Source organism: Atractosteus spatula, chromosome 5, assembly GCF_055471065.1.
Source record: "Atractosteus spatula isolate fAtrSpa1 chromosome 5, fAtrSpa1.hap1, whole genome shotgun sequence".
In the NCBI taxonomy this organism is placed as follows: domain Eukaryota; kingdom Metazoa; phylum Chordata; class Actinopteri; order Semionotiformes; family Lepisosteidae; genus Atractosteus; species Atractosteus spatula.
In genome coordinates this window covers 58492564-58512973 of record NC_142710.1, presented here as the reverse complement: position 1 = coordinate 58512973, position 20410 = coordinate 58492564, and the positions used below count along the sequence as shown (strand labels likewise).

General features: G+C 35.2%; 1 protein-coding gene across 1 annotated transcript in view; it reads left to right on the top strand.

The window, feature by feature from the left end:
- dock3 (dedicator of cytokinesis 3) overlaps window positions 1–20410 on the top strand; it is a 247429-nt gene that overhangs the window by 138622 nt on the left and 88397 nt on the right. The window contains exons 6-7 of the mRNA XM_088915677.1: window positions 10743–10891; window positions 17012–17096. Of these exons, the coding sequence (XP_088771803.1) occupies window positions 10743–10891; window positions 17012–17096 (234 nt within the window). The remainder of the gene's footprint in view (window positions 1–10742; window positions 10892–17011; window positions 17097–20410) is intronic.

Genomic DNA, 20410 nt, shown 5'->3' with positions numbered 1-20410 from the left:
ATACACTCTTCACAGCCCTGGGAATGATGTCACTGTAACAGACTCATTATACTCTGAGACCTCTTTAGATATATATACATACCCACACTATTTTTCTCCCTTATTAAGGAAATTCATACACTATTTGACAATTGAAAGAGAAGGAAATTCAAGTAGAATTAAAAATTTTGTGTTATGGCATTTTTTCTTATCATTCAGAACCATCTTTATCTTGTTCTGGAAGAATTTGGCAAATTTTTAATATTCAGTATTTATTCAATTAAATACTATTTTTATTGTTGGTCAAAGCTTTTGATTTCTTTACAGTTTATGATGTGATCTTGCATATCAATGTTGCCACATATTTACATTAACTCAACAAATCATCTTATTGCTGCGGGCTATTCCACTCAAACTGCACAGATCTTGGAGTACTGCAATCTAAAACCCATCACCACTCTGTGCATTAATGAAAGCCTGCTATTCTTGGATTTTGAAAGTTTTTGTTCAAAATCATTTTTTCTGACCTCCATTTGCCTGAGAGTACTATACAGGGTAGCTTGGCTCCAGAGTAGAGGCACAGCGTTTTGCCATGTTGCTTTAACATCTGTTCAGCAGCTAATACAGGATGCCGCCTGCTGTGTATTCTCATCTGTGAGAAGGACTGTCAAAGCTTTCAGTGTCCTGTTTCCCAGATTTTAAGAAGTCACAACCATTCCTGACGGGGATGTGCTAAACTGACTCATGTTTCCCCTTTTGACATTTATTCTGAGTTTCTTCCATTTTTTCAAAAGCTAAGCTTCATTACTACAAGAGAACTGAATATAGCCTGCATACAAATTGTATTAAAGTGCTTATAGTCCTGTATTTCATGACATGCATTAGAGTTTGAAAGTTACAAAAAGAAAAAATGGAATAAGCTTGGAGCTTGAAAGCCCTGTCAAAATTTTGAGTTATACACTATAAGTAATAAATATGTAATAGGTATTAAATAATATTGTAACTATGTCTTTGGATGGTTCTTTTTATGTGGTCCATACTTGTTTCTAAGATTTCACAGATATTACAATTGTTCCTCAATAAATTGCTGTGAGTTGTTCAGAATTGCAGATGTTTGTTTTAAAAAGGTTTGGTTGCAAAAGAAGTCTGTGGACTGTTTAGTTTATTGTTAGTTTATCATGTTTTTATATATTATAACATTGTATTGTTTATAATCTTTAAACAGAGTGGACACCAAACAAATTGGTATTGGAAATTCTTGTGTGATATGCCAGAATTGATGCAAACAACAATGAAGAATGTTTATATATGTACAGTATCATGGGGAGCGTGAGAGAAAGGTAATTCAGACAAGTTGAAAACTCTTGTTTAAACTACATTCCCCAGGAAGCTGTGGGGAATGACATGCCATCCTCAATCACCTGACCAATTGGTATAAGATAATTGGTTGGGTGACATTTTTTCCTAGTTTTTACTAGGAAACTGAGGCTTTTAGATTCAGTCAACATCTGCTGTCTGAGCAGACTGCGCTAGAGGGAAGAAAGTGCCTGACTGACCGACCAACCTTACACTGTAAATAAAAGAGCACTACCTCTTTACCTTTCAGATGTTGTGCCTGATTCTTCATTTAAAGGACCTCAGAAATTCTGTCCTGAAACAAAAGCTACAAACTTGACCTACATCTCTTATCTGATCTGTGCTCACTGTTATTACAGCCACTGTCACCTGAAGGGACAAAAGTCACCTGGCTCTGCCATAGCAATTAATTATATAGGGATGAGGTTTGCACCCAGGAGCCACTTTGTCCCTTCATAAAATATTCATCTGGATTCCCAGTGTGCCAGCCTCAATCACTGGACACTGGACATGTGTATTGCTTTTGCACTTCCTGGAAACACTTGAAACCCAAGATTGTGTAAGTGTCAAACTAATAACCAGTATAAGACCAACAGAGGTGAAATTTATCTTCTGTTAATAGAACCACACTTCCCTGTCCTTGGCATTTAACTCAAACATTCTGTACTCCAAAATAATTTTTATTAGAACTCATCTACATTTCAGCACACACAAGGCTTTGCCAGGATCTCATCAGGATACTGTATATTCAAATAAGTAACCTTAACAAGCTTTAAAAGGTTGCACATTTAATACAGCAACAAGCACAAGCTGGAGCAGATTCAAATACAGTTGTATCTTATCACTAAGTGTTATACATTATGAAGGAGAGTGTTTTTGAATAGATGCCCAATACTTAAACTAAGGACCACTTTGCTTGGAGTTGTGCATTTTTATGGTAGTAAAATTTCTTTGTTCATTATTTTGGATCATTTTAATTGTACAGTTTAGGAAAAAGTAAAAGTTCAGCAAAAAAAAAATATTTAGGAAGTGCGGAAGAGTTTCAGTTCAAAAGTCTTCTGTGTAGTGCATGGCTTACTAAACTAGCCAGATCCTTTATTATGAACACTTGATGTGCAGTATACTGCTAATTGATTTCTCAGGCAATTAATTGGAATTTGTGAAACCCCTTGTATTTCTAATCACAAATAGTATTTCCTTGTAAATCACTTTCATAAAGTCTGGCTTGCTTACATACAGTACTAGATGAGTACAGTATATAGGAATTACAGTTGCTATATATTATATGCATAACTATATAGGTCTGAATATGTTATTACATCTTACATCTTATTACATCTGCCTGCATAACCGAAAAGAGACCCCCTACCTCTGCCTCCAGTTGAAAGCCCATTTCAGAGGTAAGGATGTCTTTGTCTGGCATGTCTGCCTGCTCAGAGGGCCTTTCATCTGGGGTAGTGCCCTTTGGTAACCACTACACATAATTCCTGGCTGGCTGTGTTTCAGAAGAACCAGCTTCAGAGGTGTTGGCTGCTTTTTCATCTGTTGCGCTACCAACTCCGATTTTAAAGATCACATCTCAAGAACAGCCGTTTCAGTGGTGGGTGTGGAGTAGACAGGAGATCTCAGGAAAGCCCTAGAGAATTGTAGGTGGTGAAATCTCTTCTCTTCAATGTAACGTCAGACTGCCTCCATGTGGTGTGCTAGGAAGGTCACAGTGTACAGTATATTAACAACCTTTCTTCACTGGTTACATACAAAACTTCAAAACATGTATTTCAGTTTGATGCCTGCACTGGGTCAAGCAAACATGCCTAATTGCTGAGGACAATCATTTGTGTTTTTTATATGCAAGATAATAAATCCTAAAATTCAATGACAAAGAAAATCTTGACCAAATCTGATAAATCATATCCATTTTTTTGTGATGATTAAGAAATGAGATGTTTTATTGTGCTGGTAAATAGGATAACTAAATATAAGATAGATTATATAAAATGGTGCTGGTAAATAGGATTACTCGGCTCCAGTTCATTACATCCACATGATTTTAGGAAAATGTTAGGAAAATGGCTTAAATGTTGAGTCCTTCCTTTGCACCTTTTATATACAATATCAAATAAAATATTTATCAAGAAAATAAATGACATTGTCTTCATTGGTGAGATTAAACTTAAATTTGTTTTAAGCTTGCTTATTGCCATCTTATGTCTTTTGTATTTATTTTGTACAACTCTGGCAAGGAAAGGCCTAAAGTCACATGATTCATGGTTCTGGGGAGCTGTTCAGCTGTGTGTATGAGGAAGGCTTTGCTCACAGTCTTGCATAATTACAGGGCCTACTGTATGAACACCACCTCTTTGAACATAGTGGTCCTGCTTGTTGTTGCCTCTCCAAAAATGAAACTGCACTCATATTCATTGTACTGTCCGTTTACACATAGTTCATTTCCTCCTAGCCCACACTGCACCCATGCAGTAGGAATTGGAATCTAATGAGCTTGTTGTGTTGTTTCAATTTCTCTGCATATTATGTAATTCAGCGTTTTGTGGCTTCTTTAATATTCTGTAACAGCCTTCACAAACATAAATACTGAACCTATAGCTAGATGAAATTCTATTTTTAGATATTGTGTTTCTTAGTCATAAGAATAAAACTTCCATGCTGCAAAACTTCTCGGTGAACTTGGACTGAAAGAAAAATATTCTGCAAGTGTTTGACAGTGACAGATGCCCAACTATATATAGTAGTACTGTATTATTTCCAGAATTTCTGAGTGGATTCTGATAGGCCACATAGTTTCATAGACGTCACTGGAAGCTTTGTTGTTAGTTCTGTTACACATTAAAATATGATAGTGAGAAATCTTTCGAAGTAAACCTATTTCAATTTCAAACCTGTGTATCTGTACCTCCTGTAAGGCAACATTGTTCATCACAATGTGAATGAAGCACATTTAATCACTTTAATTTTTTGTTTTTAATATTCTGCCAACATCATTTTACCAAGTATCTGAAATAGATAATTACAATGAGGAGGATTCCTGAAGCAATTTTTTATTTCAATAATTACTGTATACCGGGGTCCATGGACTGTGGCAGTGTATTATAGGTAGCTGAATGCAATCTCTCTGGGCTGACTGCCCACTCAGTAAAAGTAGGCTAAATTCCTTGAAATGCAAAGTTTAACTCAGGGGGTCTGTATCTGAATTATTGCAGAAGGAAAATCTTTTGTCAGGCTTCTCTGTTTTAATTCAAAAAAGTGTCCTAAATACTCAGGCACTCTGCCAAAAAGCTAACTATCCTCTTGTCATTCTTGGAAATTGGAAAAAGCAGAAAGTGATTTTAACTGTTTATAAGAACTTCTGTTACTTTATTTTGCATTAGTCTTGTCTTACTGTATGATTTAATTAACTGTTCATTCATGCTCTGGTCTCCCAAAACAAATTCATACATTTTGACCTTGTCAATATGGATATTAAAGATGATTCTCAATGGTCTTACTGCTCTTATTTGTTCTAGGGCAGAATTGTAAGTAGTAAAAGCTTTAATAAAACAGCATACTGTATACTGTAATTACATTAAGCCTCTTAAGAAAATCAGAAGACAAACAATGCTGACTACCAGTGACTTGCCTGAATTGACTGACACTCATTTAAAATATAGAGGGTTAAAAAATACAGAGTTCTCAGAAATAAATACTGTACAGTATGTAATGACACAGGTCACAAAGCTGCCCTCATCAAATGAATATCTAAGTGGATGAACAATGACAGACATCAGTTTCTAAAGATTTGGCAGTGTACAATGTTGCTGTTAGCAAGCAATTTCCAGTCAAAAGGAGTTTAATGTTTGACTTATGATTTGACATTTCATTTAATTTTTGACTGTGTCCATAATTAACATCCATGCAAGGATACTCCTTGGCCTTGGTGAAAATCTTCCACATAAACTGTATATTTAATACATATAACTATGTAATAACAATAGCAGGTATTGGGTGCCATTCCAGGCAGCCTCAGGAAACGGTAAAAGGATAATATCTGAATTGCCCAAAGCATGGCCTGTGGATGATGTGTGGCCCTCAGGCCCTGCTATACAGCCTGCAGAAATACTATCATCCTTTTCTGTAAGAGCTCTGGTTACTTGAGGGAGAAGTTCAATTTCAAGCTATGGCAACACTCAGAAAACAATGGCATTTTTAATTTCTTTTTCAAAGGGACTGCAATTACCAGGGATTTATTTAGAAGTGCTAATGACTGATTTGAAGTATTGTTACATACAATAAGAACACAGCTTAAAATGTATGGTTCATTAATTGAAAAAGAAAAGAATAAATCTTATGAATATCCTGGAGTAGGGTTGTTTCTGAAAAGCTGCAGTAATACCAGGGGGTCCTCATTGCCTTCCCGTATTTGACTTTGTAAGTTTATCATAGTACCTTTAGCATGGTTTTACCAAAAAATTACTAAATTGGGCCATGGGCACAATCATTGAAATACCATGCTATGACGAAGGTTTCTGAAATCAGGTTACAATATTAAACTATGATTTCCCCATGGTTCAGTATAGTAAAGCATGGCAAAAGATGTTGAAACCATGGACAACTGAATTTGAATTATTGATTTATTTAAATTGTGGAAAACTACGGTTTTTCACAATTAAAGGGGGTAATCCTGCATTTTTTTTACTTCAATCCACTGTTTTTCTTTGCCGTTTCCAGTAGGCACCCTGATACTATCTTAATCTACAATTGTTGTATACCATACCTTTCAGTTACAAACATTTATGCTTTCAGCATCTGGAGTGTTTTATTATCAGAAATCCTAGAACCTTAATTCCTTTGTTTATGACTCACACCATTTCTTTCTGACACCCACAGTTTATTTCTTCAGTGACAATAGCGAAAATGAATCAGCAGACTGTTCTCAGGATGTATTTGAGTTGTTGTGCGGTGAGCAGAGAGGAAAATCCAAGATGGATACCCAGCAGACTGAAATAGATTTCAGGGCATTGGACATCATTCCTTGTCCATTTCTGGAAAACGTGCATACTTGAACAGTACTGTACAGTATATGCTTGTTTTCAAGTATCATTAAGACAATGGTACTGTTACATTGCACTTGCTTGTAATTCTTATTCATTTTTGTCTGGAGGCAGGTGAACTACTGTATAAATTGCTAGGTGAAGTGAAATGTGGCTTAAAATGAAATTCAAAACAATGGAAGTATCTTTTACAAAGGAAACAATTCAACTTACAATATTGTACTATTATTTTCTGAGTCCTTCAAACCTACCAGTTACGTAGGCCACACAATGAAAGATGACAGCTGTGGAGAGTAAGCAGTAAGGCAGGTCAGAGTATATAATTTTAGGTGGTACTGTATGGTTACCTCTATTGGTCCTTTTCATGATCAGAACTAATTGTCTTAGTATCAATCTAAATACCCTTTATACCCTATAGTCACCTGTAACTGTGTGTGCAAAATTGCATGTTTGTCCCCCGTCTGTGAATACCAAATTTTTGTCTCTAGTATATACACTTGTAAATAGAAATAAGATGGATAAATTACAAAAATCAGTAACTGCCCTGCTATGTCTGCTATGAAAATATTGGCATAGGAGTATGTGCCTTATCTTAGGGAGCATGTCAATAATCAGCACATCTCTTAACATAAGAGTAATTTATAATAATGTGCAATTGAAAATAAGTTGTGAAATAGACACTACGCAGGTTGAAGACTGACTATATTGTTTTTTGAAGTAGAAAAAATACTACAAAACAAGATTTTATGAGTAAGATTCTGATTTTGAGTTTTCTAAAAATATGAAAATTTAATGTGCCATGAAATTGATTGGTCATAAAACATGGGACATATATTAAAAAGTAAATGCCTTTATGGCGGTAAATAAAATAATGTGTATTATTAATGTCTAATAAAAAATCTATTTTTGTGGTAATTTGGAAATTCTAAATATTGTAAGCTTTCACAGGCTGAAAACATGACCAGAAGCCTGAACAGGAAAGATGAAGTAGAGCTAATGCCGTTTTTGTGCCTAATCTTTATCTTTCTTCCTCTGACAAAGCAAGTAAAGTTTGCCTTGTGCTAAAATGTTTTGGTATCGGTGTCCTTCGGATTTTATTTTGTTATCTAGGAATGCCTCCATGATGAGAAGAAAACACTTGTGCTATCTCAGCTCATATAATTTTTCATAACACCATACAGTAGCTCATGTTTTATGTAATGGCGTAAGGTTTGAGTGGTTCAGCAAACAACATACTGTATGCATATTATCTTATCTTATCTTTTCACATTTTGCATATTCAGGAAAATAATAAAGAACCCATTGTCTTATTTTCTTTTATTTTTATTCCTTAAGATGCACCTTATTGTGGTTGATGAATATGGTGCTTAATATACATGGATAAGATATGTCTGTTCACGTACAATGTGAAGCTTTATTGAATGAGGCTTGTTACAGTATGTGTTAAATGATTGTGTCAATTACAAACTGAGTTTTATTCAGGGACAATTAGTCAGACTTTTATTAAAATTTCTGATAATGTGAGCATCCAGCAGAAAGCTAAATATTTTTTAATGAAAATTAACCAAAGCTGCTGCGAAATTTCATCATGTAGGTCACTATGCCCAATATTAACATGATTTATTCCCTGCAGTTTTATATTCAGAACAAATACGATTTCCCTATGGTCAGATTTAGCCTGCACAGATCTATGATTCTATGAATCTTAAATTTTATAATTACCCCCCATAATTAAAATACAGAAAGGAAGATTTTTTTTAGTAAATTATTGAAATTAAGCTACACGAATACAAGGTCCTTTAGGGAGTTATCTTGATAAAAGCCCTGATCATCCTTGTGGGGAGGTTGTTTAAATGTGCATAATACTGCACACACTACTTTGGATCCATCATAACATTTTTAATGGGCTTGTTAATTCTGTTTCAGAAGGTCTGCAGGGCCTCAAACTATTAACGTCTAACATTTCCTTCACCATTTCTGCAAGTCTCCAGATATTGTTAGATGTATAATGTGACAAATATGCAGTCAAACGTCTAGAAATCAGCCCTGAAAACATGCCCAAATTGAATTCTGAATCCCATCAAAGATGCTTTACCTCTGATTTATGGGATGGTCTTTTTTAAACTCACTAAAGCTCTTTTAAGGGAAAGGGGTGACTTCTTAGCAAAGCACAAAGAGAAGTCGCTTTTATTAAATTAAATAAACGCAATAGTCTGAAATGCACATTTGTTATAATGCATTTTCATATCCTTTGGCATTGCAAACTAATGCCTGAAACAAAGGAAGAATGCTCCACAACCAAAAAGGGGTTAGAACAATAGAATATGAGAAAATATATAAACCTGTTTGGTTTCTATTTCCTAATTAATCTGGGGTATTGACAATATTGTTAATTAAAATTTGTTTTTTTAATTAAAACATTTTTTCTAAATATTCTATCTTGGTTTCCTTCTCCTCCTGAATGTTAAGTATAATATAGTAGAAAACATGTACCGTATACAGTATAATCTTTTCTTGTACAGTACTTCATACAGCCCTACTATAACAGTCACAAAGTATATCAGTAAAATGCTGTTGTACTTGTGTCAGCTATCAGTCATTAATAAATGTGCATTATGTTCATATAGACAAATTATCATCTTCGTTTGCACGCCACTCAAAAGAACATTATAAAAATGTTAAACATCATTAATAGGCAATGAAGCTGGTATTCCATCTTTCCTTTTGGCAGACTACTTTGAAATATGATTCCAGGTAATACTGATAAAAAGGTGACGCTACTATACAGTATATTGCTATCCTGAAGTGGGGGTATTTGTTCATATAGACAGCAGTAGACTGCATCACTCATTACGGACACCAACATCAAATGAAAAATGTAAAAGGAGATTTTTAAGATGAAATTTGAAAACCACCATTACTTCAATCAATGAAAGAAGGTGACTGTCTTGATGTACAGTTTGCTATTTGATCATTTTTTTTTAGCCATGAAACTATGGTTTCATGGTTTCAGACTAGAGAGAGACATTATCTAACTTCTATGATCTTGGAGACCAAGGGTCATTTCAGCCACCCAAGTACTACATCAATTCTATAACAGCTATACAGACGTCCAGGCTTTGGGTAAGGGATAACATCGTTTAATTCCACATCAGATGCATTTAGATCTGTTTACCAACAGTTTCTCAAAGTTTATAAAGCTTGATTCTTTACTTCTGTGCTTCAATGGCATTTTTTCAACATCTTTTGGAAACTGGATTTACCACTTTGGACAGTACTCTTACAATAGCCTGGACATTTTCACTTCAATTGCCCTACACAGCTATTTTATCCTTGACAAATCAAATATTTTGTAGCTGTCCGCATAAAATTAGATCTTGTTTTATTTCTTTGTATGCAGAGATATGTTTTTATTTTCACTGACACACAAAATGGACAGGATAAACTAAGTTGAAATGAATGTAAATGTTGTGTGGCTTAAATTCAGCAGAAAAGAAGCAAATAACCTCTCCTTGCACAGTATGTTACTGTACCTTTTTATGACTTGACAGATAAAAAAAACTCTTCACATTGTATAATATCTTGATGTCCAAACTTTTTCAAAATTACTTAATGTGTTGTTTACCTTGGTTTTTGCACATTAATTAAATGTTGGCCTGCATTTGTGTATATTATATATTTGGTTTGTTCGCTGATAAATTAAAGTAGTAATGTAAGTTTGTAATCTATTAAAACATTAAGTTCTTAATCAGTTAAGAATGCTCTTGTCTTAAATACAGTATGTTACATCTTTTTGGACAGAATAGATTGAATTTTAAGTCGCAAACTATCTTATTTGTACATAATTTGCAGGTGGTGATGTGGAAGGCTTTTAAAATTTCATGCTTTATTTCACTTCTTTTTCCCACCTGAAATGGAGTGGCATTCAGACACTTGATTGACAGTGTTAATAGAGTGAATGCATAACAGGGAAGCCCTATTGCTTTGGGCTTTTCATTACTTTCTATTACTACAATGTACATACTTTTTAAGATAGAAATAAGTGGATACCAAATACAGAACTAATATTCCATCATTTTAACAGTAGTGACATTAACAATATTATTGTATATTATTATTATTATTGCAAAGTTACAGTCGTTACATAAATAATAAATGTGAAACAGGACTTCATTGTCTATGGCTGTATTGAACTGATTTATTTACCTAAACTGCATCTTCCATAAAGGACAGAATACAAATTCAGAAAGTCGGAAATGGATGATAATTATTATGCAGTATGAAAAGGCTATATAGCACATACAGTAAGGGGTTTTCTGCTGAGCTACAAAATATTGTTTTGTTTCTTTTCTTTCAATACAGAAGCACAAGGTGGACCTTTTCTACAAGCTGCGCCACGTGATGAATGAGCTGATTGACCTCCGCAGGCAGCTGCTCTCGGGTCACCTGACCCAGGATCAGATTCGAGATGTGAAGAGGCATATCACTGTGCGGCTGGACTGGGGCAATGAGTGAGTGTCTGTACGCCACTTTGTTGTTGCTCACCGGTGGGAAAATGGCAGGATAGAGAGGCCTCCACACTCTGTCAGTAATGTCAGCTATGTCAGCTGATGTTGCTTGTTAAAGGAGAATAGCCTTACATGAATGGTGAAGGCTATTTAAATCAGAGGCAATCAACATGTCTGTTATTAGTATTCTCAAATTTTGAACATGCAGATTAATGGAAGCCCCAGATTTTGCTTTTCATAGCAGGAGCCATACTGCAAGTATATATTTGTTTCAGTTTTACATTACATTACTCAGGGTAATATTATTTTAACACACAATTTTTAATTTTCTCTTACCTATTTGTTCTACTAGATGCTTTTCTCACAGTTTCATTGCACTTAGACAGAAAATGATCTGTTTTTGGTTCCTACAACACTGATCAACGTTATTTTAACAAGATTCATTTTACTACAGAACCATAGACAGACATTTATCTATATAAGCAAAAATAACAAAATAAATATTGATGCTCAAGGATATCATCTAATACTCCAGATCTTTAATCTTCCTCTCTCTCTCTAATTGTAGAAGTAACCTTTTCACACTTTTTTGTTTTTTCACTCTTGAATGGCTTGCTATTATATACTTGCCTTTAGTATCTTTAGTACTGTTAGAGTTGTCCTGTACGGTGCTGTTCTGCTTCTGGATTGGGCAGTGCAAATTCATTAGGTAAAGCTAAGGCATCTAGACCCATAGCTCAGAGATTAGAATGCATCAGTAAGGCAGTTTTGGCAAACTGCACTGACACACACAGCGTATGACTTCCTGTTTTCACTGTTTTAGTTGTCACCACTTTATTCAGAGGATGAGTCATCAGGAGAGTAGCAGAGGGCTGCAGTGAAGAAGAGACTCTTAAAAAGCTTAATGTGCTTTTTCTGTTATTGCCCCAGAGATTTTTAAATTTTTTTAAAGACTATCTTGTAATTGTTCTAATGTCAACAGTTTTCCACAGATATTTTAGAAACTCATTAAAAATAATCCAGGTTTATCTTATTCTTTCATTAGCATGATTTCCGTAATTAAAAGCCTACTTATGGCTCTTAAAAAACTCCATATTTTTAGCAGTTAAGAAAAGAACAATTTTGGCATTGGATGAGTATCATCAGTTTTGTTTGCCTTAAAACAACATTTTATAAGTTTCTTAAAATAAAATTTCATTTCACAGCTACCTAAAAACATCTTGGTTTCTGTTTCTTCCAGGAACAAGTGCAGTACTTTAATAAAATTAGACATTCAGATATCTGCATATTTTGACGGTTATAAACTGCTTCAGTCAGTGTTTTGATTTCATATCAATATACATAAAAAGTCTAACTACAGAAGCAGTGTAGGCTTCTTATCTGTTTGCCCATTGCTTAACTTGACGCAGTCCATTCTGTGAGTTGATCTGATCATTTCTGTGGAGGTAGCACTGCCTTATAATTCCTGCTCATACTATGTATTCACTGCAGATGCTTTAATCATATAGATCTCCTTATAAATAAGGAAGATGAGACAACAAAATAGGATGCTGGTGTCTGGGGAAATAAAAGACATTGCACAGCAGCTCCAGTTATTAGTAAGAGTTATTAGGTATTGGATTAACTGTCAGCACAGACTTCACTTTATCAAAATTTGTAGGAGGTATAGACACCCAGCTTTCCTCAGGTCAGGAGCATAATTGCTGCTCAATTTCCCTATTTAATCTTCTCCCTAGGTAATTAGTCAAGACTGTTTTGTGTTTTCCTGACTCCCAGTGAACAAACCACTATACAGCGAATATGTGTTAAAATTAGTAAAAATTAGGTTTTCTTGACTGCTTTGAGAGCTGCCAGAATTTCTATCATCAGACTGATGTGTCCTTTTGGAATTCTGGGAGTTCCATGATTTATTAGATGGAAGATATTACTTAGAGTGTTTGAAGTCTCATGGGATGTCAAAGCCCAAAAAGCTATAGTGCGTACATTAAAAATGCTTAATCTGTTGTGTATTTAAAATTATAGTCATAGTGGTGTTTCACTGCCTGCTAACTAAACAGCCTGCTGAGCAATGCTGATTAGTTACTTTTTATGTGCAGGTCTATTTGTGTCTGTTTATTAGGGAGTGGTATCTCTACACAAGGATATGGTAAATTCATAATTCATGAGATCTTTGTACTTCTGAGATCCAGATATATCTTGGAGGAGTCCTGTGTAAATTATTTCCAGTTGAACACTATCAAGCAGGATTATGAAGAATTAAGGCAATAGAAACATCTGTCAGCTGCTGCTTCTCTTAGGATTTTTTATTTTATTGCACTGCCTAATCTGTCTAATGTAATCTACGGTGCTGTATTGTGTGGCTGCTGGTGCATAATGGCTACCATGCATCACCCATGTGGGTGCACCACTTTATCACTACAGAGAATCTTCCACACAAGGCAAAAACATTTACCGGTGAGCTTTTTATTACTACATTAATTTGAATTGTTATATTTTCATTGTGCACCAATGTAGTTCACTAAAGCTTCTTACAAAAGAAGTGACAACAAAGTTAATTTGCTAGGTGAGGTACAGTAACAGTAGCATGGAGGTAACTAGTTTAAAAAAATAAAAATAAATTTCTAGACACTCAGTAGGAGAATAAGTAACTTCTAATAAATCTTCCAATCAATTAAAGCAACGCCTTGGATGTCAGATTGTGCTGTGTTTGAAAAGATGCTAATTAATATGAGAACTCCTAGGAAGAAACCCAGCAGAATATGTTAATTAAAGTCTGGATTGGCATTCCTCACTGTGGGTATGGTTAAAATGTATTAAATGTGAAGCCTTACAGTGTGCTGTTACCCTTCCAGCATTGCGCTGACCTTATCTTCTCAGTATTTGGTCATTAAAAATGTACAAAAGAATGTCCATTGTGCCAAACAGATGTATGGAGATGTAACTGAGAACTAAATATATATATTAAAAAACTTTTCAAATATTTCTTGCATCTGGATGGATGACCTTCGGCCTTATCCCAAATATCAGAAAAGGAAGAGACAGCAAAAATGAGTGTTTCAGCTATGAATTTGGAAAAAGCTACCAATGTATTCAACTGAAGAGGCTATCTTAGACTGCCTGAGCAGTAGGAGTCCGTGTCACACTGAGACAAACCCGGTTCTGTCAGTTCAACATACAAAACAAACACTAATCATAAATATTTAAATTCTGGACTCTGCTATTCCAAAGATTGAGTCTTTTCAGAGTGATGCTGTCTTAGTAGTCACAGCTTGTTACCATAATCAATAATAGTAACAACAGCAATGGTACTGTAACAGTGATTAACTTAACACTTAATATATAAAAAAAGGTTACAATATTGCAAGCCTGTCTTAATAAATACTTGTTTTTGTACAAAGATTCTAACAGTGGTCATATCACATATCACATATGATACATTTCATATTGAATATATTGAAAATATTGAATCCCAACTCAGAATCTAAAATGTATTCAATTAAAAGCTGGATGAAGAGAACAATATCTTAAAGATTCTTTAGTTCTATTTCGGTTGTACTCCCTCATTTTGAATAACAGTTAAAAATCCCTGCGTTTTAGTCCAGAGGGAGAACAGTAATTGTTCTTTGTCTTGGAATGGTTAAATCAATGCAGACTGATTGCTGACACATCCATTTCCTTATAGCTTAAAGTTTCTAATCGATTCTAAGGGACACCCAATGGCCCCTTGAAATAGAGGAAGCATTTAAAAGTAATTTGTCTCCTGTGTTTTAAGAGTACCATTTACTGTATATTACGCAGAACTGGCAACACCACATTTTTAAATCACTCTGAAATTTTCAAATTAACACTGAAACTGTTTTTAAGTACCATAAATGCCTGTGCATAATGAGATTTTTGTTCATATCCTCTGCTGTTTTACCTAAAACTAAAAATAGCTTGAGTGTCGTCTGCAACAAACTTTATAATGATCCAAAAGCTAAATATTTCCCATTGTACCCATTTAGCATGAGAAGCAGAGGCATGCAGATACTTAGCTGAATGAATCTCAGAATGTGATAGTGAATGAAAGCCTTCGGCAATAGTAAGCCCAGAAGAAAACCCAGAAATTTTGTGAGCTTAAAAAGGTTATAACTCACGGAGCAGTTATGGGAGTAGTGAGTTGCTTTCCGGTCAGTGTGTAATGTCCCAGAAGCATAGATTCACTGCTCCCTTCATCACCTCACCTCACAAGTTAGGTGGATTATTTTAACAATCCAGGGAATTACTGGTGTATTCTTCACAGAGGTTTAGGTATACTGTAGGCAAATGGTAATATTACTTGCAGTAAATGTGTCAATTTAAAAAAAAAGCTGTAAGGTAATAAAGGGTATATTTTAAATGTAGGTAAGATCCTTCATTTTGGAAAAGGAAAGCTCCACATAAAACAGAAGCATTTGGAATTGTGAACATTCTTAACACTATTAGAAATAAACTCTGAGATGTAATGTAAAGTAGCAGTAACCTGATCTTACTATTCCATATTTAACTCAGAGTAAGTGTAACGGTTCCCCAGAATGACCACCAGGGGCCATTTTTTTAACAAGCCGTACTGCTGATGTGCAGGAATGATTGGCTGAAGGTGTGTTGGTTGCATATAGCTAGTGCGCCTCTTGGCTAATTGAACTTTTCCACAGCTTTCTCAGGTGCAGCTGAGAGGGATGAAGTATGCAATTCAAGTGGTTTAGAGTGTTTTGGACACATGCTGCTTTGGATGAGAGTTTTTATTTGTGTTGTTACCTAAAAGACTGGGATGTACGACTTTAGTTTGGGATAATCCTTTAGCTTGTTGCATGCTTTTGACTACTTAAGATTATATTTATAAAAACTGTATTAATTGCATTGAACTGCTGTGTGCTGTGTCTTTGATGTGAAACTGGTGTCATATATATTGACTCAATATATACAGTATAAATCCCCTTAAATTTGGGGTAATTTTGAAAAGCTAAAGATGAGTAAATACCTTGCAATAGAATCTTGCACATGCTGCCCACAAATGACCCTTTTCTGCCTTTTTTCTGATGTTACACTGCAAACTACAGTATGCATGACTTACCTACTGTACAAACTGGACAGTAATATTCAACCACGCATTAGATGCTGGCACAGCTTGATACATGGATATTCTTTCAAGTTGAACCTGCTTGTTGACGTTACATTTCTTGGAATGTTTGTGTCAATTTGCATATCCAATTGGCATCACTAATTCTGTAGTTTGGTTTTAACACAAGTGAAATAACCCACACCAGGACACACAAATGTCCAAACATACCTGTGGGTGTTATTTTGTTTTATTAAATTGATTTGTTTATTCATGTTTCAAGTAATTTAGTTCTCATTAGCACTTTTCATCATTACATGAATTAATTTGCCTTGACCCACCCTCTGTTAATGTGCTGGTTGTTTAATTGCTGCTAAATAAATGCAGTGTCTGCAGTAACCAAAGTCGTGATTCTTCTGGATACTATTGAAATAGCAGCTGAAAACAGATGAATTCAAAGGAACTGTCGAGTTTGTTAAAAGATTATGTGTGTGAACTGTTTTGTGACATACAGCACTAGCATACAAGGCACAGAACCTTATAACTAGACAACATGCACCTGTTTCCACTGACAAAAGAAGAACAGCTGAACATCTGCCAACTTCTCTTTGCCCTTTTAGTTCTCTGTGCCAAGTCCCTGTACATTCAATACTAATCACAGCTGTTCGCATTTGATTGCATTACTTTAATTTTTATTGTATGGAAACTTACTGTAAAATTGAAGGCCAAAAAACTGACACAGCATAGGAGGTCAAGTAAGTTACACCCCAGCAGGGTGAGAAGAGACAGGTGTTGATATGTGTTTGAAAAGGCAATCCTGTTGTGTAGGTGGTGATCTAAATAGCACAATGTTGGCAGCATGATAGATGCTCTATCCTAATACTAACCAAAGCAACATGTGATTCAGAATGTTGAGCTTCAGCAACAGGTGGGAGAAATAACTTTTATTGTCACACATTGATGTGTCCATCTGGGATTGGCCACAGCCATGCAAGTTATTTCAATCTTATCACAATGATCAAAATATTTTTCTCTGTCTCTGACAGGCACCTAGGCCTCGATCTTGTTCCACGAAAGGAGTTCGAGATGGTGGATGCCGACCAGATCAGTGTCTCAGACCTTTATAAAATGGTAAGTGGAGCTGGTAGCAGTGATTGATACCAAGTTGTGACCTTTGAAAAAACCATCGGTCTCTCTGCATGTCTGTGGTGGATTGAAATGAAGATGAAGAATATTTAGATGAGGCTGAAATGGAAATTTAAAAGTGTCTTATATTCCCTATACTGTACTTAATAGTAGTCAAAATAATGCATTAAGCTTGATATTGCCATAAAACATTATAAATCTAATATACAGTACTACTTTTAAGATATTGCATTGATAAAATCTATAAAAGATAGAGACATTTAAGCAGTATTTCTTATTAAATTATTGCTTTTTACTGTACATATTGTACATGGCAATTGTTTAAGGAAATATATTTTTGAGTCCCCTTAGAGCTCTTTTGTAAATATTGCTAACGTCAAAAACTGGCAGTAGACAATGGCCGTACTGTGACTTCTGATGATAACAGAGAAACGAAATGGCACATCTTTAAGGATTTCTAATGACGCTTTAAGGGTTGCTTAGCAACCATCAGTCCTACTTGGCCTTCAATGGAAGGTACATCCCTAACTACAATGTTTACAAAAATCAGCTGAAAGCTAGTTCTACACATTTCTGAAAAGACCACACATGTAAACATAGACTAAAGTTGCAAAAACTATGTCACTCTCTGTATTGCAAAACTGTATAAATGTGGGAACTTCAGATTGAAATTCAAACTGTTTCAGTTATTGAAACAGTTATTGTTTCAGTTGGGGTCCTGAGTGTTCTAAGGGTTCATCTCAGCTAACAAATTAAGGTTGGCTTATTATGTTATCAATTTACAAGTTTTTTTCTCTGCTATTGGAAATTAGTTTATGGCATTTTAATGAAAACAGTGACATTTGTCCAGCTTCCTAGAAACGAGCAGAGATGAATATCTCAGGATGCTTGTGGTACTCATAGTATAATGCATTCTTAGGGGCTCACTGTTTTAACCTAGCATTCAGTTGGATAAATCTGAAAATATGCATTTTTTTATTTCCTTTCAGTTTTCTGCACTGTTTTGGTCTCTAGAAATAGTCACCAGAAACTTTAAAACTTTGCATATTTTTACTTCCTATGCTCTTTATATGTAAGTGAAAGATTATCCTGATTTATGTATGTTTGTATTATCAGCAGCATTGTGGGACAAGTACACAACAGGAAATTTTAAGACTGTTCTGTTGCAAGACTGATACAAACTGAACTGTCATACATTTCAGTACTCAGCTTTGTTGTTATTATTTCTATAATGACATTTATAACTCTGCTTCTATAATTATGAAAACAATCTTAGGGATTTGTAAAACTGTGAGAAATGTATTTAGAAATTCCAGTAATAGTTATACAATTCTTGATGAAATAGGGACAATTTCCTTTGAGATCAGTGAAATGAGTACAATTTCCTTTGAGATTAGTGGATACAGTTTTGTGTTTAGCTCATCATGAAATGTTTTTCTTTATTTTCATTTGGCGTATCGGTCTCTTTTAGTGGTGTCAGCTGTACGAGTTTTCACCATTTGCAAGTGTCAGTGAAGTGCAGGGATGGAAATAACGCCATACCTCGGGAGATTAAGAGTTGAGCTCACATTTTTGCTTTCTCATATTGCCGAAAGGCCTGTCACATCTACTGTCAGAGCTGTCTTTTCCCTTTCCTCAGCCTGCTGAGTGAGCACAAAGCCTTTACAATGTAACCATGCAGACTTTGAAAACAGTTTAACAGTGGAGTAAGCTCTACCTGTAAAAGCTTTTCTTACTGCACATCAGAGCTGAATCTAGGAAGGCAATGTCACGCTGGGGAATAACGCAGCTTATCTTTAATTATGTTCTATGCATAGACTTGAAGAAGCAACACTCTGCTAGACTGCATTGGGAATTTCAGAAATTCTTTAAATGGTGTGTAAAACATACAGAGACTGCTGCAAAGTCATCTTCTTTGAGAAAAAAAAAACCTGAAATGAAAATATGAAAATATGATTCTCCTCAGATTTGACTTGATGAGCTTTTCAGTGCAGCTTCAGAATTGAGTAGGACTGAGTTATTTGAGGTATAGAACAACCTCATTTGTTTTTTTTTGTAGTTTAACTGAAATCTCAAAACGGAGTTATAACTACCATTACTACTGCAATCCCTTCTCTTAAAAATGTGTTAAAGGAAGGGTAAACCATTCCTGTCCTGAGGGTTTTACATGTAATTTTCAGTTAGCAGCTGATCAAGACCTGAAAACATGTGATTTCACTTCTTATCCAAATCATTAGTTCAATAATTGGGATCACAGATGAAATGAGTACCAGTGGACCTCAAAGATGTTACCAATCCTTGCCAGAAGGCAAGTAACAACTGAGCAATAGTACACTAGTACAGTGCCTGTGCAGTATTCACTGCCTTGTTAATTTATTCCATAATTTTGTTTCAATTGCTGCTGGATTTCTATGCTTGAACCATGCTGTAGTACAGGGTAGTATTAGTAATAGCCAACAGATGAATCTCAGCAGTTTTATGTCTTAGGTGGCAAAGCTTATGCTGTAATATTATGAGCAGGGACCTGTTTTGGGACAGTATGGGTCTAATGCTTTTTTGATCTCTTCCAAGTACTGTATTCGGCAGCAGTTTTCAGTAGGTTTCAGATGGTGTCATCTCACTCATCTTTTTGAAGACATTTGCATGACTTGCTACAGTTACAAGCACTGTTATAGTCTGGAGCTGTTGACTTTAAAATTTCTCACAATTTACATTTTCAGCCTCAAATATAATTTGGATGGCATTTCAAAGAAATATTTAATTAGTGTGGATACAGGGATCCTGCCCTCAGAACCCACCATTTCTCACTTGCTGTGTATACATTCAGTGAGGCCAATGTGGCATTGAGAGCACATTATCATCCACATTCCATGTTAGTATAGGCCCAGGACAGTGTAGGTTGTCTATATTAGCACAGGGCATTTCATGTCAACCTCATGTCAACCTCTGTTTGCTGTATATTGGTTGTTTTTAATTAGTGTGGGAAATGAGCTTTCAAAAGAAAGCAATGCATTAAGGACTTAATTAATATGAATTATATTCCCTGACTACCCAAAGAAAGACATGGTAAATTTCAATTATATACAGTACTGTATAATCCCTTCTGCTCAAGGGTGCAAGGAAAGGATGTTTCTAGTATTTTTCCACCTTGGCCCTTAATTATCTAATTGAACTCATTATTTGCTTAACTGAACAAGTGGAAGTCTTTCCTTGTTCTTGAGAAACTGGAGAGTATAGAGATCTACTGTATATAACCTGCTGGACTATGGTCCTTGAAGACCATAATTTGGTACCTGCTT